The 27,008-nt window shown below is 39.1% G+C and overlaps 2 protein-coding genes across 6 annotated transcripts in view; both read left to right on the top strand.

The window, feature by feature from the left end:
* The window catches only part of ARHGAP11A (Rho GTPase activating protein 11A), a 38,158-nt gene extending 18,254 nt beyond the window's left edge, over nucleotides 1–19,904 (top strand). Inside the window, exons 1-12 of one of the 3 annotated variants that reach the window (XM_031593724.2) lie at nucleotides 6,947–7,274; nucleotides 9,673–9,743; nucleotides 10,077–10,173; nucleotides 10,528–10,778; nucleotides 11,279–11,439; nucleotides 11,543–11,689; nucleotides 13,243–13,317; nucleotides 13,974–14,141; nucleotides 14,416–14,551; nucleotides 14,887–14,995; nucleotides 15,774–15,921; nucleotides 16,310–19,904. In XM_031593724.2, the coding sequence (XP_031449584.2) occupies nucleotides 7,146–7,274; nucleotides 9,673–9,743; nucleotides 10,077–10,173; nucleotides 10,528–10,778; nucleotides 11,279–11,439; nucleotides 11,543–11,689; nucleotides 13,243–13,317; nucleotides 13,974–14,141; nucleotides 14,416–14,551; nucleotides 14,887–14,995; nucleotides 15,774–15,921; nucleotides 16,310–17,862 (3,045 nt within the window). In that variant the 5' untranslated portion in view covers nucleotides 6,947–7,145 and the 3' untranslated portion in view covers nucleotides 17,863–19,904. Of the gene's footprint in view, nucleotides 1–6,946; nucleotides 7,275–9,672; nucleotides 9,744–10,076; nucleotides 10,174–10,527; nucleotides 10,779–11,278; nucleotides 11,440–11,542; nucleotides 11,690–13,242; nucleotides 13,318–13,973; nucleotides 14,142–14,415; nucleotides 14,552–14,886; nucleotides 14,996–15,773; nucleotides 15,922–16,309 lie in introns of those variants that run through there. The other 2 variants (XM_090141248.1, XM_031593725.2) reach the window with 2 other exon arrangements.
* Nucleotides 19,905–20,234: 330 nt separating this feature from the next.
* SCG5 (secretogranin V) overlaps nucleotides 20,235–27,008 on the top strand; it is a 26,628-nt gene continuing 19,854 nt past the window's right edge. The window contains exons 1-2 of one of the 3 annotated variants that reach the window (XM_031593726.2): nucleotides 20,235–20,380; nucleotides 21,439–21,671. In XM_031593726.2, the coding sequence (XP_031449586.1) occupies nucleotides 21,458–21,671 (214 nt within the window). In that variant the 5' untranslated portion in view covers nucleotides 20,235–20,380; nucleotides 21,439–21,457. Of the gene's footprint in view, nucleotides 20,484–20,566; nucleotides 20,698–21,438; nucleotides 21,672–27,008 lie in introns of those variants that run through there. The other 2 variants (XM_090141254.1, XM_090141253.1) reach the window with 2 other exon arrangements.

Genomic DNA, 27,008 nt, shown 5'->3' with positions numbered 1-27,008 from the left:
TCCATGAGTCAAACATATATAATTCTCCCATTAGAAAACCTCTCTAACCACCAGACATTAGTGTACAGGGAAGGAGTGAAGGAATTAAAAAAAAAAAAAAGAAAGAAAAAAAAAGAGAGACTTTCTACTCCACAACATACTTGGGGGGGGGGGGGGGGGGCGGGGGAAGGATGATTCAATGAGTCAGAAAAAAAAATTATGTGCAGCAGCATGACTCATTCATCAAGTATTAGGATACTGTGGATGCCATCTCTGAAGAAAAATAGATATTTAATTTTGTACTGAACTCTAAGCTGGATTAAAAAAAAAAAAGCAATATTTAAAAGATAGCTATATTTTTTCTTATTCCCTTTAACCCACATATTTTCTTTACCTCCCTTCTGGTCACCATTCTAACAGATAAATAATAACCTCTCTTATGCAGCAGAATAGATAATTAAAGTATGTCAAGTGGATTTGAATTCTCCCAAAGTAGAAAAATGAATAATACATACTTAAAGGTTTCATTATAAGTGCTTTACACCAAAGGATAAAAACAATGGATAAAAGAAAGCTGTTCTGTTATCTGGAAAAAGTCAGTAGGGCATCTGCCTCTGAAAGAGTGGTGAGAGTCCTGTTTTTATAATATTTATACTTCTTATGAAATACAAATGAACAAAAAATTCTGCATTCCAGTCTGTACCAACCACCTAAGTGCTATATACGACTGGCACTCCTGAGTTTTAGGAGCTTCATCTTTCAGTAGTTGCTAGACCATCTGATTCAAGAAAAAGGTTTAGAAGATACATAAAGCTATAAAGATGTACCACTAGCTGTAGTGTAGATGTAGTGTAAGTAATTATATAGCTGAAAGAGGTTGGAATTTGCTCTAAGCAAGTTGATTAAATGTGTTGATCAGAATATATAAAAAGAATAAACAGCATGTATGAAAAACTCAGAGTAAAAAGGAAATTGTATCTTTATTTTTACTTTGCTAATTAAAAATGTCCAATGTTCCTTTTGAACTTACCACCTAAAATGATGCAAGTGTAAATTCAGATGGATGTATCATTTTGATGAGAATCGGAAGCATTTTTAAAACTAATTAACATTGTGTGAAACAGTATTCTATAAAAGTAAAGTAACATGAGTAATCTTAATTTCCTTTCCATGTCTAGAATTATAGCTGTGTGAAGCTTCTATTTCTTCCAAATCAAGTTTTATTAACTCTTAAACTCTACAAACATAGTAAAACTGAATGAATGAGTTTTCTTAGTAGTGCATTCTTATCACAATTACTTCACTGAATCAAAAACACATCTCTTCAGAGGTGCCTTCGGTTCATTTTTCAAGCTAAATAAGAAGTGCACTCATACCTTTCCAACTGAAGTGGGAACTGAGAGATACTTCTCTTGAACAATGGTATGCATATAATAGAGGTAAGACACTTGAAAATCTAATGCACAAGCAGAAAAAATATACAACACATCATTCTTTCCTAAAAATGAATGTGAAATAATTTGTCCACAAAGCAAATAGTGACATCAGCAGCTCCATTTGTAACCTCACACAACCTAGTGTCCGCTTCTCTTATAACTGCAGTCACTGTCACACAATTGTATTCTGAAAGAGTGGTTACCCAAATAAACTGAATCATGACACAGAGAGATTTTAAAAACCCAAATTTTGTATTTTGGATATAAATTTTCCAGTCCTTCAATGATTTAATTATTTATAATTTTTACATGAAAATATCTCGCCAGAAGCATTCCAAAATGCTTTAAGTACAGTCTTTGCTTAGAAAAGGAAATAAAATTCATATTACCAGAGTATTCTCTCAAGATCTGGGATTTATGAAATATTGGGAGGAATGAGTATGAGGAAAAAAATCAAGTTCTCCTTTAACTACTGGGTGTTTGTAAAGGGGATAGGCTGAAAAAAAAGATTTTTTTTTTCCCTTATCTCATATCTGCAGGCTATACATTCTACTGCCTTCCCATTTCAACACTTTTCTTTTGGGTATTTCTGTTGTTTTAAACGTGACTTCAAAGTTTAGGAAGTGAACCAAGTAGCTCTCTTATCTTTTTAGTTAAAATGCCATATTTGCAACCGAGAGATGCATACTACTAGTTTTCATTTATTATTTCCATTTTTGGCAGTACCAGTCGGTCTGTCTTCCTCCTATGTTGCTTAAGCTGTCTCACTGTCTATGATGTCACTAAAATAGAAATCTGTAACTATTTTATGGTTTGTTTTGCTTGTACCCATCTATACTTTAACTCATGAATGAAGTTAAGTGGTGATAAGCGGCAGGTGTGAAGGCTCATGTCCTTGCTTAGAAAGCATGTTCAACTCCTCATTTGTTTTAAAGGTACAGGATATACCTCAATGTACAGATCAAAGTTTTGGATTTATTGGAGAATTTTCTGCACTGAAGAAGAGGGTAAAACATTGCCCTTGTTAGGTTTATCTTAACACCATTATTTTACATTTTGTATTGTAGGGTTGAAGAGAGCGGGTGAAGATAGCACATGTAATCTTTAAATCATTCCATTACTGACAAATTGCCAGTTTCAGATAATTCAACCACTCAAGCACAAGAACTGAAAGTGAGAGAAAAGCAGAAGAGAAAAAACAATCTTCTTACTAATGCTGTTAAAAATGAAATGAAATGTATTGTAAGTGCAAAATGTCATGCACAGTGTCAAGAGAAAAATCTTAGCTTCTGCCATAATGCACTTCAGCCATCAAGCACTTACAGCAGAAAGTGTCTATAGTGAATTGAGTGGTGTGATATCATCAGTAACTAAACTGATTTGATTTAGAAGCCCTCTGTATATTTTAAAGGCTGGTTTCCAAGACAGTATGCGGCTTCAAAGAAGTCCTCTCTCCCCTTATGTGGTAAAAGGGAGATAGCAAATTTATCAGCCTGATCAATAAATATTATTGCTTTCAGTTATTTTCATTTTTTTTTATTTTCTAGCTGAGTTCCAGATGACACTGTGAACTTGAAATCTGCTCACCTAGAATGACTTATCGCAATTAGCAGATTTGAGTGCATTAGAAGTATATCTCCAGCCCCAATGAAAATAAGTAAAACATTACCTTGGTGCAATTAAGCTTGAAACTATATTCATTAAATCAAGATCTTAGCATTATATATGTTAGAAGCTACTTGTAAAATGGACTTTTCTGAAGCTTCACCTCTCTACCAGAGATGCAGGTGTCTTTTCTCTCATAATGATTTCTCTGCTCCTTCAAACATGTGGTCTTGCAGAGTAAATGGAGAAAAGTTATTCTGAATACTATGTTTTGTATAATACTGTTCTCTGCTATCTCAAAATTTCATTTGAAAAACCTACATGACTATAGTACTAGTGACTGTAAATAATTAGTTCAGTTACTACCAACCAAGAAATTGAGTTTTGGAATATCTCAGACAAAATACTGGTGGTTTTTAATGTGGAATATTCAAACTTTAATGAAATAGCTTTGATTATCTATCCTCAGGAACAGGAACACAGTAAGAGGAACAAGCTCAAATACAGAGTTAACAATTTATACAACTAAGGTTTTAAGATTGTCATCTCTAATTTTTCTGCAATAGTCTCTTCAAAATCATTTAGGGATGATGGTAATCTAAGAGCAAGTTCACAGTCTTAGTGGAAGGTGTGTTAAACAGAACTACTCCATCTTGAACCTACTGTTCAGAGGAAATTCATGTTGTCAGTTTAGAAGACATTCTTTCTAACCTTATCCTTATTTTTTTGCTGTAAATACATTGTTCTTCCTTACTATTTTATTGATCTGGAATTAGTTTTCATCAAGCTTCCACTGCAGAGGCAGGGGATATAGTTAGCCTTAAATTATAAAGGTATTCTGACATGCAATAATGTATTCCTTCTGACATAATTCTGAATATTTTCACGAGGTAGTCCTACCAAGACTTTCTGTCCTGGGAAAAAGTTTTAATGATGACAAGACAGAGTAGTGGTGGGAGTGAAAAAGGGAAACAAAACATAACTAACATAAATGCAGCCTGAACAATCTGCAGAGATCACAGAATCACAGAATCACAGAATCGTAGGGGTTGGAAGGGACCTCCAGAGATCATCGAGTCCAACCCCCCTGCCAAAGCAGGATCCCTACACCAGGTCACACAGGTAGGCGTCCAGGCGGGTCTTGAATATCTCCAGAGAAGGAGACTCCACAACCTCCCTGGGCAGCCTGTTCCAGTGCTCCGTCACCCTCACCGTAAAGAAGTTCTTGCGCACACTGGTGTGGAACTTCCTATGCTCCAGCTTCTGGCCATTTCCCCTTGTCCTGTCTCCGCACACTGCTGAAAAGAGTCTGGCCTCGCCACTTTGCCCCCCACACCTCAGATATTTATAAACCTGGATCAGGTCCCCTCTCAGTCTTCTCTTCTCAAGGCTAAACAGACCCAGATCACGTAGCCTTTCCTCATAGGGGAGATGCTCCAGGCCCTTCACCATCTTTGTGGCTCTCCGCTGGACTCTTTCCAAGAGATCCCTGTCTTTTTTGTACTGAGGAGCCCAGAACTGGACACAGTACTCCAGATGAGGCCTTACCAGGGCAGAGTAGAGGGGGAGGATCACCTCCCTCGACCTGCTGGCCACGCTCCTTTTAATGCACCCCAGAATGCCATTGGCCTTTTTGATGATTGATGAATTGGGTGCATAATTTCTCATTGAGAGATAAAGCCAGGAATAGGCTAGAATGAGGAAGGATACTCAGAATAAACTACACTAAAAGACACTGATGCAGTTATATTTCAGTTTCTCTTGGTCTAGCTTATCTTTCTGCCCTGAACTTGCTTGGATGAGGAGGTAAGCTCATACCAGAGTGAGAGATGCTTGCACCTTTTCCCCCCAGGTTCTGAGTTTGTTTGGGAAGGAGTTCTTAGCAGTGAGTTCTGTTTTCCCTCTTCCTCCCTGGTACTTTGCTTGTTGATGCAACTTGTTTCTATCTCCTATGGCTGAGTTTCTGGTTGTTTCAACCACTGAATGTTCCGAGTGATTACCGAAACAAATACTTTAATAAACTTTTGACTTTAGAGCTCTCAGTTTTGGATTAGATTTCAAAACTCACAAAGCCTCATGCTAAATTTAGGTGAGCTTTTTTCCTCCTAAAATGTAAACGGATCCCTGTATGTGGATTGTGAAAAAGAGCACGCATGTATGAAAAAATATATTTGTGTTTTATGCAGATTGCACCAAAAGTAATTCAGCAAGTATCAGTGAATGTCAGTGGGTGTATTTTTTTCCAAGTGGAGAAATTCAATGCCACTGCTTTGCCTCATGTGCACTTCCACGTCAGATACCATTTTGTCAGACTGCCCCTCTGCTGCCATCAGTCACACAACAATAAAATGTAATGGAATGTTGGTGGGAAGGTTCAACCTCTACTGCCATACCTCCAACACCCGCTTCTGATGTCATGGGCCAACATAATAAAATAGGAGGTATTACTTTCAAACAGCTCTCGGACACGTTTTGTGTGAAAATGAATGTAAACCTCACCCCCTTGATGACAAAACAGATTTTTGTCATAAACATCATTCAGGATTGGCTTTTCACCACAGACCTTAAAAACTAGAATTCCTTAAAAAGCAGAAGCTGGGTATGTCAATTCTTAGACATTTCTATAGGTTAAAAAAAGGGCCCAAATAGATGTTTGTTTGTTTCTTCAGTTTGTTTTTGAAAATAGATTCGAGTTGGGATGCTAGAACTGGTTCCTCAATTAGATGCCTATTTCAAAGCATTTTTTCTTCCTCAGTCCCTACCTGTAGATAAAACAGAAATGTTTTGAAATAGGCACCTAAAGGATATTACAATACTTGATAAACGCTTTTGACAAAATCCAGAGTATTCTAGATTTAAATATCTAATGGAAAAAGCATGAAGATCTCCATCACTTTTTAGAAAACTAAAAAACACCAAACAGCATATGCTACATCGTGGTTTCTTCAACGTGAACTCTCAATAGAAAAGACTATGAGTTTTAAAATATTTAGCAGATCACAGCTCCCTCTTGTGTAATTTGGCATTACTACAGAAAACCAACTTGCACCGTGATCGCTTAAACTAAAATGTGTTCTGCAATCTTAAACTGGGGCTGTTTTACTCAGTTACCTAATTCTTACTCAAGCCAGTTAGAAGTCCACGAGACTACTTTCTATTGCATATACCTCACTAAAACAGCCTTAAAATTAGTCTAGGTTCATCTGTCTACTATTTTTCCTCTTGTACTTCTTTTCAGTAATACTTTTTAGGATTTTGAGTTTTGTATTTTCATGATACGAATGCCAGCACAGATAATAATACAGTAAATCTGCACTAAGATCATATTTACAGGACCATTACTTTTGCTCATCAGTTAACTGTTAACTGTTATTAGCAGTTCAAGAGTTACCTTAGAAATAAGAACTTTAAAGTTCCAGATGTCTGTAATAACAATATGGAGTAAAGCCCCAAGAGCGCAGCGGGGAGCTGTGGCAGGACGCAGTGATGAATAGCAAGGCAAACTCCAGTCTGGAAGGCACAAACAGGACTGGGGATGGTGGTTAAACTGCCACGATATTTCAACTGCCACTTAAATCCAGGGGAGAATTGTGGCTCTGACCACATAAAACGAGCACAGTTAGCTCAGGGGAAAGGTGTGAAGGGTCTTTCTATCCCTATATAATCAAGATTGACACCGTGCCTTCCTTTCCTGAGAATTCGGTTTGAACAAAAGTGCCACGGTTTAGTATTTTGGTATCTTAACCGAAATGTATTCGAAAACATGCCGACTTGACGAGAGGTAGCAAAAGGAACCCCACCGCTCCGGGTGCCGCCCGGGGACCGGACGCCGCGGGTGACGGCGCCGCCGTGCGGGCGCTGAGGGAACGGCCGCCCCGGGGCGAGGGCGGCTCCTTAGGCGGCCAGCGCGATCGCCTGAAGGCGGCGCTGCGCGAGGCAGAGAGGCGCCGCGGAAAGCAGGCGCTGCGGGGCCGGCCCTGCCCGGCCGTTGGGCGGCGGGGGCCTGAATTCGAACGGGAGGCGGCCAATGGGAGGCGAGGACGGGGTTGGCGCTGGGTTTGAGCCAGGCTGCGGCGAACGGTTGCTGGGGTTATGGTGTCGTGCGGGACCTGAGGGGCGGCGGGGATGGCGGAGCAGCGGCGCGGCCTGCTGCGGCTAGCGGTGTTGCAGGAGCTGCGCGTTTCCTACGGGATCAAGGTGAAGAGCGGGGCCTGCTTGGCGGCGGCGAAGCAGCCCGCGGCGGCGGCCGCAGAGGTAGGGGACGGAACGGAACGGAACGTGGCGGCGGTCACGAGAGGGCTTGGTGGGCGCCGCGCGGTGCCACCTCGGGCCGCTCCCGGCGCGGAGCCCGGGTGATCGGGGGGGAAGAGGGGTGGCTGCTGTCGCTGTGCCCGTGGTTAACGTGCTTGCCGTGCCCGCCGGCACGCGTGCTTCTGAGGCGCTGCTGCGTGCACACGGGCCGTGCAGGTTCCACCGTTTCACTCACCTTAGCGTCACTCGCTGTGAGAGTGAGATGTTAATCGCCGTGTCATTTGCTGGAGTATGTAGGTACTACGTGATTTCCAAACGCTTTGCCTTTTTTCTTAAAGTTGACTTAGAATTGTGTCTTCTGGACTTTATTTGCGTGGTTTCTTGGCATAAGATGTGCCAATGAGTATTTTGGTACAGGACTGTCCTTCCTCTGCCCGCACTGAGGAATTAAATCCATCCTGTTATCTTAAATGCCTTCTGCAAAATCGTTGAAAGAATTTTCTGTCTTGGGCTTCTGAGTTAAAACATAAGTTATCTCAGTAGAGAGCAGTCTGAGCACCACAGAAGTCTAATTCAGAACACAGATCTCCTGGTCTAATTCAAAACATTGATCTCTGAGAATGTGATTTTCAAATCAAGGAAGCAGTTGCTACCCAAGACCTAAATAAGATCTCCCTGCAAGTGGAGCAGCAGAGCTGAGCACTAGCAGTGTCAGCTTTCTGTAGCGCTATTTCCTTTGAGGATGCTATGAAATGCTCAAAGTCAGCTGAAGATGTTGTAAAACTATGTGCTTGGCTTGGGGTATGTGGAAAAGGAGAGAGGAAGAGTAAAGTCAAAATGAACTTCCTCCTCCTTGTCAAAGTCAATGTAACAGATCTAGGTTTTTTTCTTAGTATTGGAAGAGGAGGTTATAAAGGCTGAAGATGTATTGATGTATGCCCATATAGCTGCCTATAGAGTTTAAGTATTATAGGAGGAAGAAAATTATTATTAAGTAATAAATGAGCAAGGTAGGAGGTGGTAGAGAATAACATTTGTTTTGCCTTGTATCTCGTATTGTAAGGAAACAGACATAGTTTCATTTCAGGTCTTATAATAAAGCATGACTTTTGATATGACAACTAAAGCCTGGTAAAACAAGTGATGTCATAGAACTATAGAATGGCCTAGGTTGGAAGGGTCCTCAAAGACCACCCAATTCCAACCCACTGCAGGGTTGCTACCCACTGGATCAGGCTGTCCAGATAACGGTTACAAATTTTAAGTATTGAATTCCAAGATGCTGGAATTCCCTATAACATCATTTCGTAAACACAGAAATAGATTTTTATCTTGGAGTTAATTTTCTTTTTGTGTTTATGGTAGCTACCTGGATTGCCACAACAGAAGCATTTTTGCTGCTTATCTATCACGTGATGTTTGTTTTCTGTAGGACAGATAGGCCAAAGGTGGCCTGAAGGGTTAGTTATTAACTATTTTCCCTATGTGGTCAGCACTTTGAGTTTCAGGCATAGATAACTGAGAGTCTGCATTCATTTCTGATAATAAAAATACAAGTTGAGAATGACAGTAATCCTTTTGGGTTGGGATGAGCTTGTGTTTTCTGTAATTTTAAATAGAAGAGATGGTAGAGTAAATTAAAAATACAAGTTGTTTCAGTTACAGAAGCTCACAATTTAATGTAACAACTTTGCAGTTACCTCGGATAAACATTTATAACCAGAGTACACCTGCAGTATTCACTTTTTTTTTTTTTGGTTGGTTATAAGACTGAAGAGATTGCATGTTTTCTACTTCGTAACAAATACAAATGATGTCTTGTTACAAGGTGACAATTTTATAATGGTTTCTTAAGTGCACATACTCAACCCTAGAGTTAAGAAAGGTTCTCTGGACGGTTGGGTTGAGATTAGCCCTCACTGGAAGAGCAGTCTTGAGTGCCTCAAATGAAGAGAAAATCTCTTCTTTTAAGGAAGTTGTTATTCCAAGTTGTTTGTTGTTTTGGTTTTTTTTATATATAGTCTTAAAGAGAAATTTGACTTGAGCAATTTGAAAAGGTGAGATTCCAGAAGAGTCTGTTATTAAGTAACCTCACCAACTTTGTGGTCTCACAAGAAAACTGACTCCATTCAAACTAAAAATAAGCAAAACTTACTGCAAAAAATCCTGTATATTATTTTATGGTAACCCGGGGTGTTAGCTGTAACTAGAATCAACATAGGCTCTAACACTTACAGGTGATGGAGCTTTTCCTGACAACGCTGCTTATTTGTATCCTCTGAAAGATTTTCTTTTTTGTCTAAACTCTCCTTTTGTTTGTGGAATGTGTGTTTCTGTGATAACTTCTTAGTAAGCCCATCAACTTTGCATAACACTAACTGAGGTTTTTTTTTAATTTTAGAATAAAGTCTTTGGAACATCTTTTTATGCACTGCCGCAATCACTGGTGCCAGAATATGGATATATTCCCAGGTAAATTATTTAGAATAACACTTTCTTAGTATTTAGAATTACACTTATTTGATCACTCTATAATTATGATCTCATTGGAGGAGGTATAATATTCCAGATTTGTTAAAAAGAGTGTGGGGGAATAGGAACAGCTCCACTTGGGAGAGGAGGGAAGTAGTATTTAGATGGGGATATCAGAGTCCTGGTTGCCATTTTGAATGTCTCTACATTTACTGTCATGGGGGAACAGTCCTATGCATTATGTTTTATCTATCAGAAAGTGGCATCATGAAGTGCTTTTTCTCTGAAAAATATACTCTGAAGTTCAGAAGTATACTGCTGTTCTTTCCTTAGCTTTCTTGTCGATGCCTGTGAATATCTGGAAGAACATGTTCATACTGAAGGACTCTTTAGAAAGTCTGGATCTCTGGTTCGTTTAAAAGCCTTAAAGGTATTCTCTGAAGCTTTTTTTTTTCTTTATGTCTCAATAGATTGTTCATCTTCCTAGATTAGTAGAAGAAGCTTATGACTGACCAAAGTTGTTAGCAGGTATAGATGCTGGATGCTGCTATGGAATTTAGTGATATTCTCCCCAGAAGGATGTGAACAGTGGAGAACCAGTAAATAAAAGCTTCTTGTTTGATAGCATCATCTATGCCTCTTTATAGATAGTGTAGCTAGGCTAAAAAAAATAAAAAAATAAAAAAATAATAAGGCTGGTGCGGCCTACAGAATTAATGCATAATCTTAAAAATTTGGCAGTATACTGAATACTTGAAACCATGTTTTTTCTGAACAATTTCAGAGTAAGCTGGATCAAGGTGAAAATTGCCTCTCAGCTGCACTACCGTGTGATGTTGCAGGGCTTCTTAAGCAGTTCTTTAGAGAGCTGCCAGAACCCATCCTTCCACCTCATCTACAAGATGGCCTTCTCAAAGCTCAGCAGCTAGCAAACAGGAAGAAAGCTGCAACTATGTTGCTTTCGTGCTTAATGGCTGACAGAACAATTGAAGCTCTGCGATACTTCTTCAACTTTCTGAGAACTGTGTCCTTAAGGTCAGTATAATGGAAAGCAGTGACTGTAAATATTCCTAAATTTGGTGAACTTCTCTTTTCAGGCATACTTCCTGTGTTTGGTTTTGACTTGAAAACTTTCTTCCTTGCAGCCATTTACTATAACTGTGGCACAGTCTTTTCTTTCCTAAATCCAAAGGGCTTTCTTACAAAACCTTCTTATGCTGGAATTTATTTTGGTCTTTCAATAGCTGTGTTTGTCCTTCTTCGAAAAGCTGAGGAGTGACTTAAACTAACATAATCTCATACCTTGCATTTCCAAAAACTGTTGGGCATCTATAACATACTGAGTTCAAGAAGAGCAATTGTTGTGCCTAGGTTGCATAAGCATAGCCACTAATCTTGGTATGTGAGCACACAAATGAGTGGCTCCACTTTTTTTTTTTTTCAACAGTGTTTGTTACTTGCTTTTCCCTCCCTCTTTCTCTGCTGCTTATGTCCTGATAATATGCATTAAAAGGTACTCTTTTTCTTTTTTTAAGATCTAATGAAAACAGAATGGATAGTGGCAACCTGGCAGTGATTTTTGCTCCCAACCTCTTGCACTCAAATGAAAATGAAAAGTTGTCAACGAGTACAGAAAAAAAAATTCGTTTGCAGGCTGCTGTGGTGCAGACATTCATTGATCACGCAGAAGAAATTGGTAAGTGATTGATACATGTTTACTAAGTTATCTTGTACTTATTTGTATACAACTTTTTCAAATTTTAAAATAACTTTTAAAAAATATTTCTTAACAAATTCAGGACGGGTACCAGAATTTATCTTGGAAAAGATTCCTGCAATGTTAGGTGTTGATGCCTTTCAGTCTACTCCCTCATTGAGGGGCTATGAAGAGAGTGAAAATGAATCTCCCAGTGAATGTAAGAGGAGGAGGCACCGAAGCGTTGGGGGTAAGTATGTCGTGTGAAAGGTTTAGCCACTGAAACAGGATTTTTGCGGCTTCTGAAAGCACGGTATTTCTGTGTAAATTGGAAACTTTCAAAGAATCAGATGTGATATACTGAACACTGTTGCAGTTGTGTGTCTTGTGTACGTAGGATCATGAATGTTTAGGGAAATGCGCTGTAGACTTAGCATATATTGCATGTGTGCAGATTTTCTTAATCCACTTTATTAATTTCTAAGTACTTTCCAACGCATTTTACGTGAATACAATTCGTTATTACTGAATTCTGAAATATTTAATGTAGAAAAGCAAATCTTTATATTGAAAACAAATTGAACTTCAGGAGACTTACAATTGAAACAACTCCTACTGAGCTAGTTTAGTTGATTATTTTATTTTCAGATAACACAGATTTAATAGAAGAGACTTAGATACAATTTGTGTTTGCTCATTTCTAAAAGCTCTTGGTTAAACCATGTCTAAACCTAGGTGGATAAGAAAGTGGTTTTCTAATGGTTTAAAAAGGTAAGGATGAGGAGAAATTCATTGAGATTTATATTTCATTTTTTCTTTAAAATGATGTAGTGTTTCTTACCTTGAAAGTAAGAAGCTACATTGGTCATTAGAATTACAAGAATTACACAGTTTAATTGTAACTGTAATATGCATCTTGTAAAAATGAGTGTATGTTTAGCTAATGCTTGGGATGTTTAACCTGACAACAATTGACTTTAAGGCTTTGTTGCTGTCTATGTTTAGCCAAGACATGCTTTTGTGTAATATTTTGTGAAGAAGGGATGTCACCCAAGTTAAAGTGAGAAATGTTTGTGAATGTTCAAATTTTGAGGAGAAACAGTTAGAATTTGTTAATTCTGTAGAATATGTTCTGGTATTATGCAACATCTGTTTTCTCCAGATGTGAGAAAACAATGTTACTACATTTCAGTGTATACTTATCCAAATCTGAGATCTGAAAAAATCCTGACAGCTACCTGTCACCGTAGAACTCCCACTGCAGCATTATAGTTAGCTGATCTTTGCATTGAGCACGTAGAAATGCAGCTGTAGGTTGCAGGAGCACTTAATAAAAATGCTTCTGTTTTACACTCTTGGAAGCAGGGAAAAAAAAGTAAAACCGCATGTGTATTCTACTGGGATTCATTTTGTCTTTATTAAAAAATAAAAGTTGTGTATTAATTCTTTGCAAGACCAAAATTTCATTCTGGTATTTGGGCCTAAATTCTGTGAGAAGGTATTCATTCAAGACTTTCTGAATGTACCTACAAGAAATCAAGAAATTGGAAGGCATAGATCTTTATAACGTCCAGTAGAATTGTGGTTTTTTTTGTTGGTTTTTTTTTAGCAGAATTTTTCTGCTATTGTGAAAGCAGCATAAGTATGTTGATAAGATCTGGGCTGCAGGTTTCTGTATGTAAAACAGCTGTTTAACTGATTTGTTTTAACTTGCATTCTTTCAAAGATATAAATTTCAGTTGAAAATAGAGCAAGACAAATTTCATATTTAAATTTGATTGCTCGGTGTGTCTTGCATTTCAGATATTGTTAGTGGAGCATTGAATAAATTTAAATCTAACAGAACACCCTCCACTACACCTCAGCAAGACAGAAGCGGTAGGTATTGGTGTATTTGTGCTAAATAGAGCGCATGCAGTATCTCCAGGATTTGTATGCTATATCCCGCAGTTCCACTTAAGAATTTTAAGTAAAGAGAAATGATTGCTTCAATTGTGTAAAATATAGATACATTTCTGTTCAAGATACTGCATTTAGTTTAGCTCTTTCAGCAGCTACAATCACTGCAGTGCTGGGCTGGTTCTAGTATAAATACTTCATGCTTTTTGTCTAACTTGCATTAAGGCTTCAGAAGTGCAGCATTTTATTTTGACTTGAAAATTGAAGGACTTCCTTCAATTTTAGTTCTTCTTAAACTTACAGGAAAATGATGGTGCTTTTTTTTTTTTTTTTTGTACTGCCTACAGTATTAATATGTGGCTTTGGATTTTCCTTTCTGGTACGCTCTGGTACTTCTGGTACACTAGCTTGCAAAGAAAACAACCAAGCAAAAAAAACCAACCAACCAAAAAAAAATCCCCCCCAAAATGAAATGGAACCAAGTTAGCTATACTGACTGCTTTTGCCTGTTCAAAATGCATGCACTTTAAGTTTTTACAACATCTTCTTCTGGGGTAAAGAACAATGCTGTGTTCTAGAAGTAAACTCTTACATTTTCAAGCTGTTGTTGAAAATTTTGGTTTTGTTGTTTTCAGTCCTTTCATCTGCGACTCCAGTGGTTCTTACTCCAAGTACTAAGCGTAAACTTCCAGCTGATTGCTCTCAGGGCTTGTCCAGCAAGAAGAGAAGATCTTTTAAACACGGTTTTGGTTTTGAGTTGTTACCAAGCAGTATTTTTAACAGCAACTCCACACCAGCATCAGGTAAATACAATGCCTTAATTTTTTCCCTTTGCTGCTTGAAGTGGTTGTTTTTCTGTAGTGCACGTTTTATTGCAAACCAATTTTTCTATGAATGCTTTAAGCAACAGCCCCATTTAATATTAAGCAAAATGGAAGTCAAAGTAATTTCAAGTCATCACTGTGGAAAATAAGTAAATTGTCTAATCTACTAAGACTCTTTTTCTTTGCTGTGTTATCTGTTAAGTACTTATTTGACAACTTGTTTATTCTAAGATCATGTGTTTTGTTCCTGTAGTTCAGTTAGAAGCAAGCCCTTGTGTGTCTCTTGAGTCACTTCAAGCTTCGTTATCTCCTTCAACGTGTGGTGAAAATCATTTGTCTAGCACAGGGAACAGAAGAAGTAAACGACTTGCAAGCAAAAAGTTGTACAGGTGATTAAGCTTAATTCTCAAATAACAGGCAAACTGATCTAACCTCCTTGACTGTGTGTAAAATGTCATTCAGTTTTTAAAATGATTTTTTTAAAAAAAATAACAGGTTTTTATAATATTTTTCAAAATCATCATAGGCAGTAAAATCTAGTTCAAAATATAAAAAAAAAATAAGGATATCATAGTGGCTTCAAAGGGAACCTTTCTGTGCCTACTAAAAAAGTTTGACGTGAAGGCAGTAAAAGTCATCAAAGCAGAGGAAAGAAGTGTAAGAATGTTGTCATTGCCTTCCTAAAGAGTTTTCAGTGTTGCTTCTTTCTCTTTTGTCTTCCCAGGGCTGAATCAGGAAAAACAAGTTGCTTTTCTCCAAAGATTAGCCGAAAAGAAATGGTTCGTAGGTCATTACGCTTGAAGTTTGGTTTGGGGAAAAGCAGTAGGGACGTGGTAAGTATGCCACTTCTGATTAAAGTTTGCACTGTAATAAAAGTTTTGGGCACTGCTTTTCACTAGCTGGAAGGGCTTGATTTTGAATGGTGGGGTAAGAGTACTTGTACTAGATCTGCTATCTAGTGCAAGAAGCTGTAGGTTTGTTTCCATAGCAGTAACTGATCATTGTATTGGGTTTGGCTGGTGTGGAATAAGAGGCTGGCATGGGACACGGTTGTGATGCTGACCTGAAGTGACCAAAAAGACCAGTATTCTATGCCATATAATGTCACTCTCAGCAATACAAATGAGGTGAAATATTTTTTAAGTGGCCAGTGCTCAGGGACTGACTGGTCGTCAGTCTGCTGATGGTGAACAATTGCTTTTGCATCACTTATGAGAGTTTTTGTGAGGGTTTGTTTGTTTGTTTTATGATGATGTATTTTTTTTCCTCTTTCCCATTCCAATTCTCTCTCGTGACCTGCTTGAGATAGAATGAGCAAGCAAATGGATAGGGACTTATCTGACAGCTGGAGTGAACCCAATGCAGTTGCAATCAGTAGTTCTGACTGTTTCTGAACCTCTGAATTTGCAGAGGCTGTGCATACAGTCACTATATTTAGAGAGTGGTTAAGCCTACCTTGCTGCAGGTAGGCTTTTTTCTATGTAGGTTTACAGAGAACTGAGGAAAGGTGAAGTATGGCCAGGAAAAAGCTGCTGCCACTATGATTTGCATAGCTTTATCCTGGTGGTTTCTTTATCACTGGAATTCCATTTTTTTAAATTTTCTTCCAAGAATGTTGCATCAGGATGTGCAGTTGGTAATAGAGCTGAAAATATTGGAAGGCGTCTTGCAAGTCAACAGAATTGGGAAAGCGGAGCTGAATGTGCAAAAAGAGGTGTACTCTTCAGCCCATGTATCAATGAAAAAGTCTCTAAGAAAGGTAAATACCTAACATAACACAGTGGGAGGGTGGAATTTTTGTAAGGAAAAGTAACCTCGTCCAGAGAACAATTGGATTAAAAATGTTTCTAGCTAGTAAGCTAAAAAGCTAGTCAATGCTAGTGGCTTCTGTGGAGAGAAAATTGGTTTAGGACAAACTTTTGTTTTTAATGTATCCTAGTTGTTCTTTTCTGTTGGTTAAACATGATGAGATGTGAAAAAAGACCATACTGTGAAGAACTGAATTCACATCTCTAAAATGACAGAGTTTAATGGTACCTTTAAATTCAGTGCTGATATGGTAACCTTTATTAGCAAAAAATTTTCCTATAATGTCTTGCAATTTAAAATGACCATTATCATTAAACATCTGTAATGTTTATTTTAAGGTTCAAAGAATGTGAGCAAGTCAGAAGAAAACTTGTTAACTCCAAAATGCCACAACAAAGTTGTTTATAGAATGTCATGGAATAGTCCTACTGTCACAGATTCTCAGGAGTTCAGCAGCAATGAGGGAATTCTGACAGGAAACAGTTCTTCAGAATCTGCTTTCATATTTGAAAAGCTACCGGTTCTTCCAGATAAATACAGACTTGCAGCTGAAGATCAACAAGACAGCAAGTTAAAGCTTTATGAAGAAGCAAATAATTTAACTGCAGAAACATTACTGAAAGTTAAACAGGCTTTCTCTGGGTCTGGAAGTAATCTTCACCATCTGACAGCTGATACAAAGTCGTCTTTCTCAGCTGTAACAGATGAAACATTAAAGGAAACTTTGTGTCTCACAGGTCTTAGTCCAGAGAAAGAATTGGTAGCTGGAGTTTCTCACAGTCCAGTAAAGGTAGAGTCCAGCGAGCTGTTCCACCAACAGTGTCAATCTTGTGGTATTGATAAACAGCAACCAAAAAAAGATGAAGTGAAAAGTTTGGAGAAAAAAAGCTTCCGAACTTCTCTTGAGATTGAACTTCAGGTCCAGAAATCAGATATAAGAAATGTAATAGAACTTCCCGTGACGCAGGAACTAGCCAGAGAAGACAATTTGGCTGTTCAGAACAGTTCATCAAAAGATGACTTAAAATTAGATTCTTCTGGAAGAAAAGAGGAACTAGAGCTACTGCATTCACAAACAGCTGAAAATGGTACGGTAAAATGCTGTAGTTCGGGAGAAGGTACTGCTGAACTTCCAGGGGCAGGACAGCTTCCTGCATTGCAGTTGCCTATACCAGGAAATGAAGTGGGCAACCTGCAAACTGAAAATTCTGCTAAAAATTTAACCAAGGCATCAACTGTTCCTGACCATGGAAAGGTTTCTGACCACATACAGTGGTTTAACAGGCTTTCATTAAATGACCCAAGTTCTGCAAGCAAAACTAAACCACCTCTTAAATTCCAACGTACTCCTGTTCGACAGTCTGTAAGAAGAATTAATTCCTTATTGGAGGCTAACAAAAGATCTATAAGCTCTCAGCTCAGTATAGTTAATGACGTTGGTTCTCCACTTGTAAAATCTTTGAGCTGTGATTCTGCACTCTCCTCCTGTACAGAAAAACCCAATAAGAATTCCAGTGCTTTGTCACTCAAGAGCGAAAGTACATTTGACCAAGTTTCTACATCTCATACTCAGCTTGACTTAACATCCAAACCACGCTGCAGACACCCGTATCTGTTAGACAAGCCTGATCCTGTAAGAACTGCTGGAATCTACAGACAGAAAGTGACTGTTCATTCATCAAAGTCTGTTCTAGAAGATCTCACCAATCAGGAAACAGTGAAATCTTGCTTAAAAGCTAATACAGGTGTGAATATTCCGGATCTTGCTCCAGAAAAATCTACAATCACAAGAAGTGCTCCAGGAAAAGAAAAAGCTCGTTATAGAGGCTCTCCAAAGAATCCAATATCTAAAGTGAAACTGCTACCAACTGCAAAACCAGTAGACTTATAGGATTAATTATGATTCTGAAACGGGCTTATTGTAACTTGGTTAACCTTTGGGAAAATCTACATTGTTTTTGTGATTTGTACAAGTCTATACCTTGTACATAACACTTTGAGGCTTAAGTTGAGGTTTTTTTACTTATGCTTCTTTTATAACTGCTAGTCAGTTTGTTCAAAATAATTTGATTTTTTTTTATAAATGTTTGCATTTGTTGCTTGTTTACCTCAGCTTCTGAAAGCACACTGTGTCCCAGAACAAATCTTGCAGCATTTAGCCTGAACATCAGTTACAAACAGCCCTAACGGGCGTGTAAAAGACATGTCTTGGTGCTGGATCTTGTTGATTTCATTTACTTGCTAGTTTCAGGTGTACTGTAGCACTATTTTGATATTTAAGTTGGGCCCATTACCAATTCTCCTTCTGAGAAATTTTCTTTATTTCTATTGGAGTAAAAACTCAGGCAGTGAAAAGTCTTAAAATTTCTTCAGCCGCCTTCTGGAATATGTACCAAGAATTTTCAGTTGTGGGCAGTAAAACGTTTTACAATGAAAAGACAGTCTTAACTTATTTCTAGAGCAATAGAATATTGTGAACTAGATGGAGCAGAAGAAAATTTTTAGATGCTGATGTTGCAAGGGGGATGATTGTATGAAGCCATAGTCTGTCAAAAGTTGATTTGCACAAGCAATTGTTTACATCTTTTGAAATGAAAACTGTTTGTCATCAGTTGTAAAATTATTTAAGAGTGAACACTTGAAACTGGTTAGCTTTCTGTATGTGCAAATTGTTTGGCAAAATATAAGAGCTGAAAGCACTGGATACTTCTGGTTTTAATAAAGCCACGGGTTTTGTTCCTTTTCTGAGCCCATTCTTCTATAGTGACTTAGAAGTTTAGCTTATGTTGTTGTATACACAAAGACTGCGCAAGCATCAGTGAGTAAGTCTGAAGTGCTGAAATCAGAAATAGTTCTATTCTGGCTCTCAAAGATGCATGTTGGTGATTTTCATTACTAGCAAAAGGCATGGTATAAAATAGTTCAGCAAGATTAGGCTTTTAAAGTGATCTATTAATGACAGGACTGGTTCTGCATCTTTTCTGGGTCCCTGTTCTTTCCCTTATTTGGGGTGGGTGTCAGAGCAGCAGAATAATCCACAGTAGCGATTATTCTAGATTCTGTTTTAAGCTGTCATGCAAAGAGTTTGAGGAACATGTAGTTTGTGAATATATGTTGCAGCCTTTATTCATTATTTTCTCCCATAAATGTTGAAAGTTGTTCTTGTGTAATGTGAAGGCACGACAGATCTTTGCAGAAGTCTACCAGTTGCAACCCAGTTGCTACTGACCTGCTTCTTGTGCTTCAGAAACCTTAAGCTGAGTAGTCTGTAAAGTAAGATGCTACAATCCAAATTCCAAGTTATTTTCTTTTGTCACCATTTCAGGCTGTTGGTGGATGGTTAAGGGTGTGAGTATTGCTAACTTAGCTGAATGTCTTTGCTTACTAATAATTGATTTGAGACGCAAAGCAAACAAGAAAGTAGGCTTACTTAGCCAGCAGGCTAAGGCTACTGGGAGGCTTTAAAATAAATGAGACGTTACCTGGAAGTGAAAAAAGTAAACTATTTATGACCACAAATTGGCAGACTTAAATCAGGGAGATTTTGGTGGGGGCTGACAAAACAACCCTTAAAATCCAATGAAGACTGTCAGAGGCAATGCTTAGCTTTCATTTTGAGGTTGCACAAAATTGTTAGGTGCGTGATCACCTTATCTTGTAAACAGATCTTTTGAAGGAAGGGAGTAGAAATAGCAGGTGCAGGATTAAGCAGTAGAGACCTGCACTGGGTAAGTTACTGATATGTAGAAAGGGACCAGAGGTTAGGAAACGAGCATCAGTCAGCTGCTGAGAGCAGTTCCTGGGTTTGTTGTGCTCTCTGAAGAATCAAGGCTAGGGGTTTCTGTAGATATCTCCATTCTAAAATTGAAAGGCATGAAATTCACATCAGCGGCAGTTATGTTGCATGAAGCAGTCATTATATAAAACAGTCATTAAAAATGATTGTTTTGCTGAGTGCTATGAATTACAGACTTCAGAGAGAGAGAGGTCCTTTTACAGTCTCTTCTGTTAACGGCAGTTCGAGCTGCTGTTTGCTGATTTGATTGCACTGCAGCTCTTTACCTGCAAGCGCTGGGAGCTGCCGTGCCGTCGCTTTGTATCCTGCCGTTACGTAACGCTGCCGGCCCGCAGTTCAGCTGCGAAGCATCCTATTCTGGAAGAAAAATCGGGGCGAGAAGACGAACGCGGCGTTGGAAACAAGAACTGACATCTCTGTAACAGCGTCCATCTACCAAAAATAAACCGAAAGTTGCCGGAGCGCTGCATTCGGCTTGTTGCAGAGGGCATCCTGAATACCCATTAGACAAACACGGCGCCAGGTGGCCGGCGGGGGGGCCGGGGCTGCGCACGGAGGATGCGCGGCCGCGGAGACGCTGCACCCGCAGAGCCGCGCCGAAAGCGGGACGGAGGTGAGTGCGGTACGGCGCGGCTCGGGGCTGGGACTGTCGCCCGGCTTCCTCCGGCTCCTCGCAGGCGACGGCGGGCCGTGCTGCCCTCCGCCTCGTAGCGTGGGTAACGTGTAGAAAGCGGGCAATTTTCTCTAGGTGGCAAACGACGGTTAGGGCTGTGCGAGGATGCCTCTTGCAGAGGCTGACGGGGATGTGCGGTGCGCTGGAGCCGCGCAGGCGAGAGGGGAATATTGCCGGTGTTGTTTTTTTTCAGCCATTTTTGCCTCAAAATCATTGCAAGGCTCCTGGCGAGAGGCGGTGGAACATCCTGACGTCTGGTGCGGGGAAATCGGGCGGCCAAAGGGGGGGGGGGGGGCGAGAGGGTCTTTGTTTGGTTAAGAGATTGGAGATAGGCGTTGTAACCTTAGTGTGATGGGAATACGAGCATTGGGAACCAAACGCTCTGAATAAAATTCGACCTGAGAAAATAGTAATTAGTTTAATTTTGTTTTTGTGTCTAATTAAGCTGTGCGTTGTAGCTGTTTAGTGAAAGGAATTCAGGGGAACCAAATGAACCCTCTCTGCTTCAGGTGGGAAGATGATGTATGTGCAGTAGGCAGCCTCTTGTCTTATGGCAGAAATAAAGCCATGATGGAGGTTGTTCTGCTGCTCCCAGTGCTTGGTTTTTCAGGCAGTGCAAGCATACAGCTTGGGAAGCACCTCCCATCTGAAGAAGCTTCGTATTGAACCCAGAGGTTTATAAAACAGCATAACAAACACATATGTGAGGGGAAACCAATTTTCATTAAATGAAGCAGTGGATCCATTTTGTTTGCAGTGCCTGCCTAACGAGCACTGCAGGGAAACACAGAGCAGAAAAACGGATTTGGGCAATTCACAGTCCTGTTTTTTCTTTTCTGAAGGGAACAAGTTCTTTGCTGTTCCCCTCTGTCCCCCATAGACCTTCAGCTGACTTTAGAAGCTGGGGTTAGCGAGCTGTGATGTGTAGTAATAAGAGGAGAGTTATATCCACTTTGTTTTTACTACCATTTCTAATCAGATCTGTTTATTTTTCCCAGGCTGCAGTTGGCTATCAGGATGGCAAGCACCATGCTTTGTACCACAGTGTTCCTGCTGCTGTTTGGATTGTCCTCGGCTTACAGCCACAGTGCCAGAACTCCAGACAGGGTCTCTGAAGCTGACATACAGAGGCTGCTCCACGGGGTGATGGAGCAGCTAGGCATCGCCCGGCCCCGTGTGGAGTACCCAGCACACCAGGCCATGAACCTGGTGGGCCCACAGAGCATTGAAGGTATCTGGCTTCTTCTGCTTACAGTGAATTTTTTGGTATGCTTTAAAAACAATTATCGCTTTGCAGATGTATCTATGCAGAATATCCCAAACTTAAAATCACAAGCTTTTGCACCCTGTTGTTGTCCAACATCTGCTTTTGAATCAGCTATCTTTACCCTTTCCTAAAGCAATGATTTGGGCTGAAGAAGCAGTGATTTTCTATCTATAAGCTTTGTAGAAAGAACTACATTATCTTGGAAAACATTGATCTCTTGTATCTCATAATAACACCATTTGCAAAATTCTTCCTTAATATTGAATATATCTATATCACGTGTATGTTTCACATGAAAAAAATTTAAGCTCTAGGCCCCAGATCTCATGGATTTTTTGAAACATTTGTGGACCAGAGGAGACCAAACATTTGCAATGTCATGAAAGGTAAAGGGAGAAACCTTACAGAGGGGGATCAGACATTCCCCAGAGGTCTTGTGCAGCATCAGGGGAAGCACAAACAATCTGGTGCACTGGGGGGGAAGGAGGAGGGAAGAACACAGCTGCCCATTTCCCTGCTATGTAACAATAGCACTTCAAGACTGTGTTGCTGTGATGAATGCAACAGGCTCAGGTTCGTTGTTTTGGCCAGTGATTCCGGTCTCATTTTCTGCATGTAAAGTTTCCTTGGAATCAGTCTTTTCTAATTATGCAAATCATCTGAAAAATCTGGCTCAAGTATTAGGGTACTAGGGTAATACTGCAAAATGCATTGCTATTTGAGTTTTAATGAACTGGCCCTTACTTTGGGATTATAGTAAAATGTTGAAGGTATGCAACTCAGAATATTGTTGTTAATGTGCGAACATCCAAACGACAGAAAATCTCAGCCCTTCTCTTTCTCAGCATGAAGCCTCATTTGCAAAATATAGTTGCTAATATAGTTCATAGAAAGTCTGCATCCATTTTTTCTTTGCATTAAGGTCTAATGACTGTCCTCACCAAAGAGATATAATTGCCCTAATGAAGGCTGAGGAGAGGATTAAACCTGAATATGCATTTCTACACGATCACTGCAGACCAAAATAAACTTTCGTCTCTTTCTGATTTTCTGCAGATTTAAGTGAAAGAGAGAATAGGATAAAGAGTAATATTTGCTCTGTGCTATTCCCTGCTTTATTAAGGCTAATATGTAGAGAAACAGACTGGTAGTTTTGGCAATGTTGGGACAGTTTCTGGTAAAGTTCTGGTAAATTTCCTTTCCATCTCTCTCTTTCTCCCTTTCCCTTTTTCTGTTCCTTTCAACTTTTGAAGCATAAGAAATAGCAAATCTCTGACTCGTGAATTTTTCCATATGTAGATACAAATGTGTGTGTGTGTGTGTGTGTGTTTTTAAGCAGAGAAATTGAAACAGATATGAAAATCCAACCTTCACGTCAAACACTTTTCTTCATCAGTTCTCCTGCCATAAGTTTTTCAGATAGCACCCACTTGCCCTTTTGTTGGTTTCTTCTTGTGGTTTTAGTCTGCCTGTATGGAGTTACAGAGCTATCTGCTAAAACAACAGATTAGGAGCTGAAGAAAAAAACCACTTCAGAATGTTTCAAAGAAGTTATAAAGTTAATATGTCTGTCATTATACACGGTATTTTCTTATCTTGCCTTTTTAAAAGGTACGTATAATTCAGTAAATACTCAGTGTGAGTTTCTTTTAAAATATAGACTGTGCATTATTGAACAACTAATCCAACAAAATCCAAGAATTTTGTTCTCTACCAGTGATTTTAACTGTTACCTTAAGAAAGACTTTAGAGTTAACAGTACTTTATTTTATCTTCTTTGTATATTTGTTTTTGCATAATTTCAGTGAAAACTGCACAGTGGGTTCTACTTTGGAAACAGAACTAGCAGCATGGTATGGTGAGACCCAAAATAGTCCAGTTTTGCAAGAAATGCACTGTAGTCACACATGTGGTATGTGTCTCAAAAGCTGCATTTGTGACCCAACATCTGCCCACTGATCCACCAAAGCCGAGACTGATGCTCACTTGTGCATCAGGTGCCTTGTGGCCACCACACAATGACTGGAACTGAGCAGTGGCACACGAAGCTGCAGCTCGGGTTGAGACATGGAAGCCATGAAGCCTGGATGGCAGTGGTATTGTCTGATTAGCAGAGAAAGGCCCTGTAAGTGATATTTCCAGAAGTACGGTAGCAATGGTAAATGATTTATGATTGAGCTAAGGAAGAAATAGCTGCATGTGGTTTTAAATGGCATCCGTTCATGTTCTTAGGGGTACGCAGGTGGGCTTTCCCTAATGCAGTAACATGATCCTCACTGGGTAATGTACGCAAGTACTTTTAAAGATCTACAAGATAATAGAAGGAAAGCTAAGAGGTAAGGAAAGGAAGAAAGAGAAGGGCAGAAGTTCTGTAGATTCGACAAAAGAGTTCAGTGGAAGTCTTCTCTTTAGTTTGAGTTGGAGAGGTGGGGACTGGAATATTTCATAGCAAAATAGGATTTTCATAAAGAGCATTATCAGTAGCAAAATGGTAATTCACTAACTACTCTCATGAGATGCTGTCTTCACTGGGAATTTTTGCCTGACAGTAGTGGAAATGGGTATGAAAGCGGTATTATCTGAGAGAAATTCTGAGCTGCCCAGAGTGTTGACATCCGTCCAGTTTCAGACTGCAGTTTGCAGTGACCAATGTGGACAGCTAAAGCATGGCCCATCGCATGCTGGTGTCATCACCATCAGCCCACAGATTGTTCTAGAGTGCATCTGTTTCTCATTTTGACCAGATCTTGCACCTCAGGAAAAAAAAAAAAAAAAAAGCAAACAAAGTTTGCCACTCACAATTTAATAAATTTATTGTGTTATTGCAAAAAACTGTTCTGAACATGTTTTTCCTAACAAAATGTTTTTGTCAGAAATTGCACCACCAACTCTAGTGTGCACCCACAGCTCTGTTGATAAGTGTGCATGCCATCAGTTTCAGCAAAGCCAGGATTCCAAAAGATTTCCAAAAGGCCAACATTTCACCGATTACATGTGTACTCTTGCAAACGAGGTGCTGTCAAGAAAAAATAAGTTGTGTAGCTTTGGAATTTGGAAACAAATTTAAGCTGCCATAATATAGACAAGTTTATGCTAACTGCCTTATTATAATGAAATGTTTTCAAATTTCTGAGTGATTATCATCATAACCTTTTCCAGCTGAATAAGAGCTTAATTTTATCCATAAAAATGCTATTGCTGTTAGTTCATAAACAGGTTTCCTAATTATGCCCATTTTCCATTTCTGGTATCTACATTTTTTCCAATGTTAATCATCATATTCTGACTTGAAACACTGTTTTTTGGTGGTTTTAAGGAACTATATATGGACTTTTTTTCCCCCAGAAAAGTTTAGGGCTGACTTGGCAGTAGTCAGCACAGTCACCAACTTGCTGAGCACCAAAGATAGCTAGGAGATGGACAAGTTTCAGAAAATGATTTTATCTGTGCCTTCTCTTTTCAGAATGACCAGATAATTTTCTTCCTGATGGACAAAACCAAACCAAACAACCAAAAAAACCCCAACAAACAAACAAACAAAAAAAAACCCAGCAATACACAACTTGTTAATTAAAAAGAGAATTTACTGTCTTTTCTTATATTGAAGTATATAAATACATTGAATTATAGAATTGTTTGAGTTTGAAGGGACCCTTAAAGGTCCTCTAGTCCAACCTTCTTCATTATATCCAGTGTAAATCTCGTCTTTCCGGGAAACCATTTCCCCCTATACAAAAGTCCATTTTCTTTTTCCATTTGCATTTGTCCACTTGCCTGTTGTCTCAGATTAATATGCTGAAATAGGAGTAGAGTATTGCAGGTGCCTGACAGAGAGTTTAATCTACCAGGAAATTACTGTGAACCACCCAAATTCGGTGGCAACTCAGTAGATTTGCTTTCTGAACATGCTCCAGTTCCTAAACATAGTAACTCCAAGCTAACTGCTATCATTTCTATAGTAATACTCTCTCTCTCTCTTTGTTACTGTATCTGATTAGAAAGAAGCATGGCAGAGGCTGAGCAGTGCTGCATAGAGAAGTGGAAAAAACCCAAATCTAGAAAATCAAGCTGTTATTTAATGAGTAACTGTGTTTCTGTGGTTGCTATCTTTTTTTTTTTTTTTTAACTGAAGTACTGCATGAGTAATGTTATACTGCATTCAGATTTCCTATTGAGAATAACGGGGCTGCGTCTCTGTTAACATTGAAGAAAAAAATAGATGCTTTCAGCATTTCAAAAACTGATGCTTTTTTTTTTTTTTTTTTTTTTTTTTTTCTGCCAGGCAGGGAGTTTATGGAGCAAGAGACTGCATTGTTTTCTTTTGTTTTCTTGTGTGCTTATGAATGTTGCCATTTTGTCGGGGGTCAGAAGGGACGGGAAGGTGAACATATGCGCGACTCTGATGTCAGGGCTATGATAGCAGCAAAGCATTAACATCTCACTTAAACACACGGGGGCACCAGGAGTCCAGCTTGGGCAGTTCGTAGCGCTTTGAAATGGTAAGAGAAGTCTTTTAGTGTGGCAAATATTTTCTACTTACACTTTCGTTGCCTCTCTGTTGACTTCTTTGTTGTTGGTTTTGGTTCAGTTTTGTAGTTTTGGTTTTATTTCTTAGAAACGTGAAGAGCAAAAGAGTCACGGTACCGTAAACCTTAATGAAAACATTCAATAATGTCTCCCAAATCCTGATCTTTTGTGGGAATATGAAAATATGATGTCTCTTTGGGAACACAGAGTTCTTTACTGTCTTGCAGCGACTGTGTATAGCAACTGAGAAAAGGAAGGCTTTTGTTTAGTTATTTTGAAGGGAAATATATGCTCGTTTTTGTTTCAGAAAAACAAAGAAGAAAAAAAAAGAGGAGTTAGTGTTTGTCTGATTGAGATGATGAAGCTCTAAGAACCATTACCTTAATATTTTTACTAAGAACTGACAGTACAGACTCTGTACATATGACACTTTGCATGAAATATGCTTTCTGAAAAATCATGTGGAATACTCACAGATGTTATTAACTTCTATTCAGTTTACATTTTCCTAATAAGAAAATTAAGAGACATTGCTCGCTTGCCTTGCTATCTGCCCTGCAATGCACCTACAAGACTGCCACTCACTTCCCACTGCAATATTCTCACCGGAGAGCTGCCCGAACTTTTGCTGGTGAAGGCGCTTTGTGAAACTAATGCAGGGATGGCTGACAACCACCTACTTGCTTTTTGGCTGCTTTGTGCTGTGCTTGTACCGCAATGCATTTGTGTTTCCTTGGGTGATGGGGAGCAATATGCACAGGCAGTGACGTGTGA

The sequence above is a fragment of the Phasianus colchicus genome, chromosome 5 (genome assembly GCF_987193195.1).
Source record: "Phasianus colchicus chromosome 5, bPhaCol1.hap1.1, whole genome shotgun sequence".
NCBI classification, from domain to species: Eukaryota; Metazoa; Chordata; class Aves; order Galliformes; family Phasianidae; genus Phasianus; species Phasianus colchicus.
Note: the sequence above shows the minus strand (reverse complement) of the source record. Positions and strands in the feature narration are given on the sequence as shown.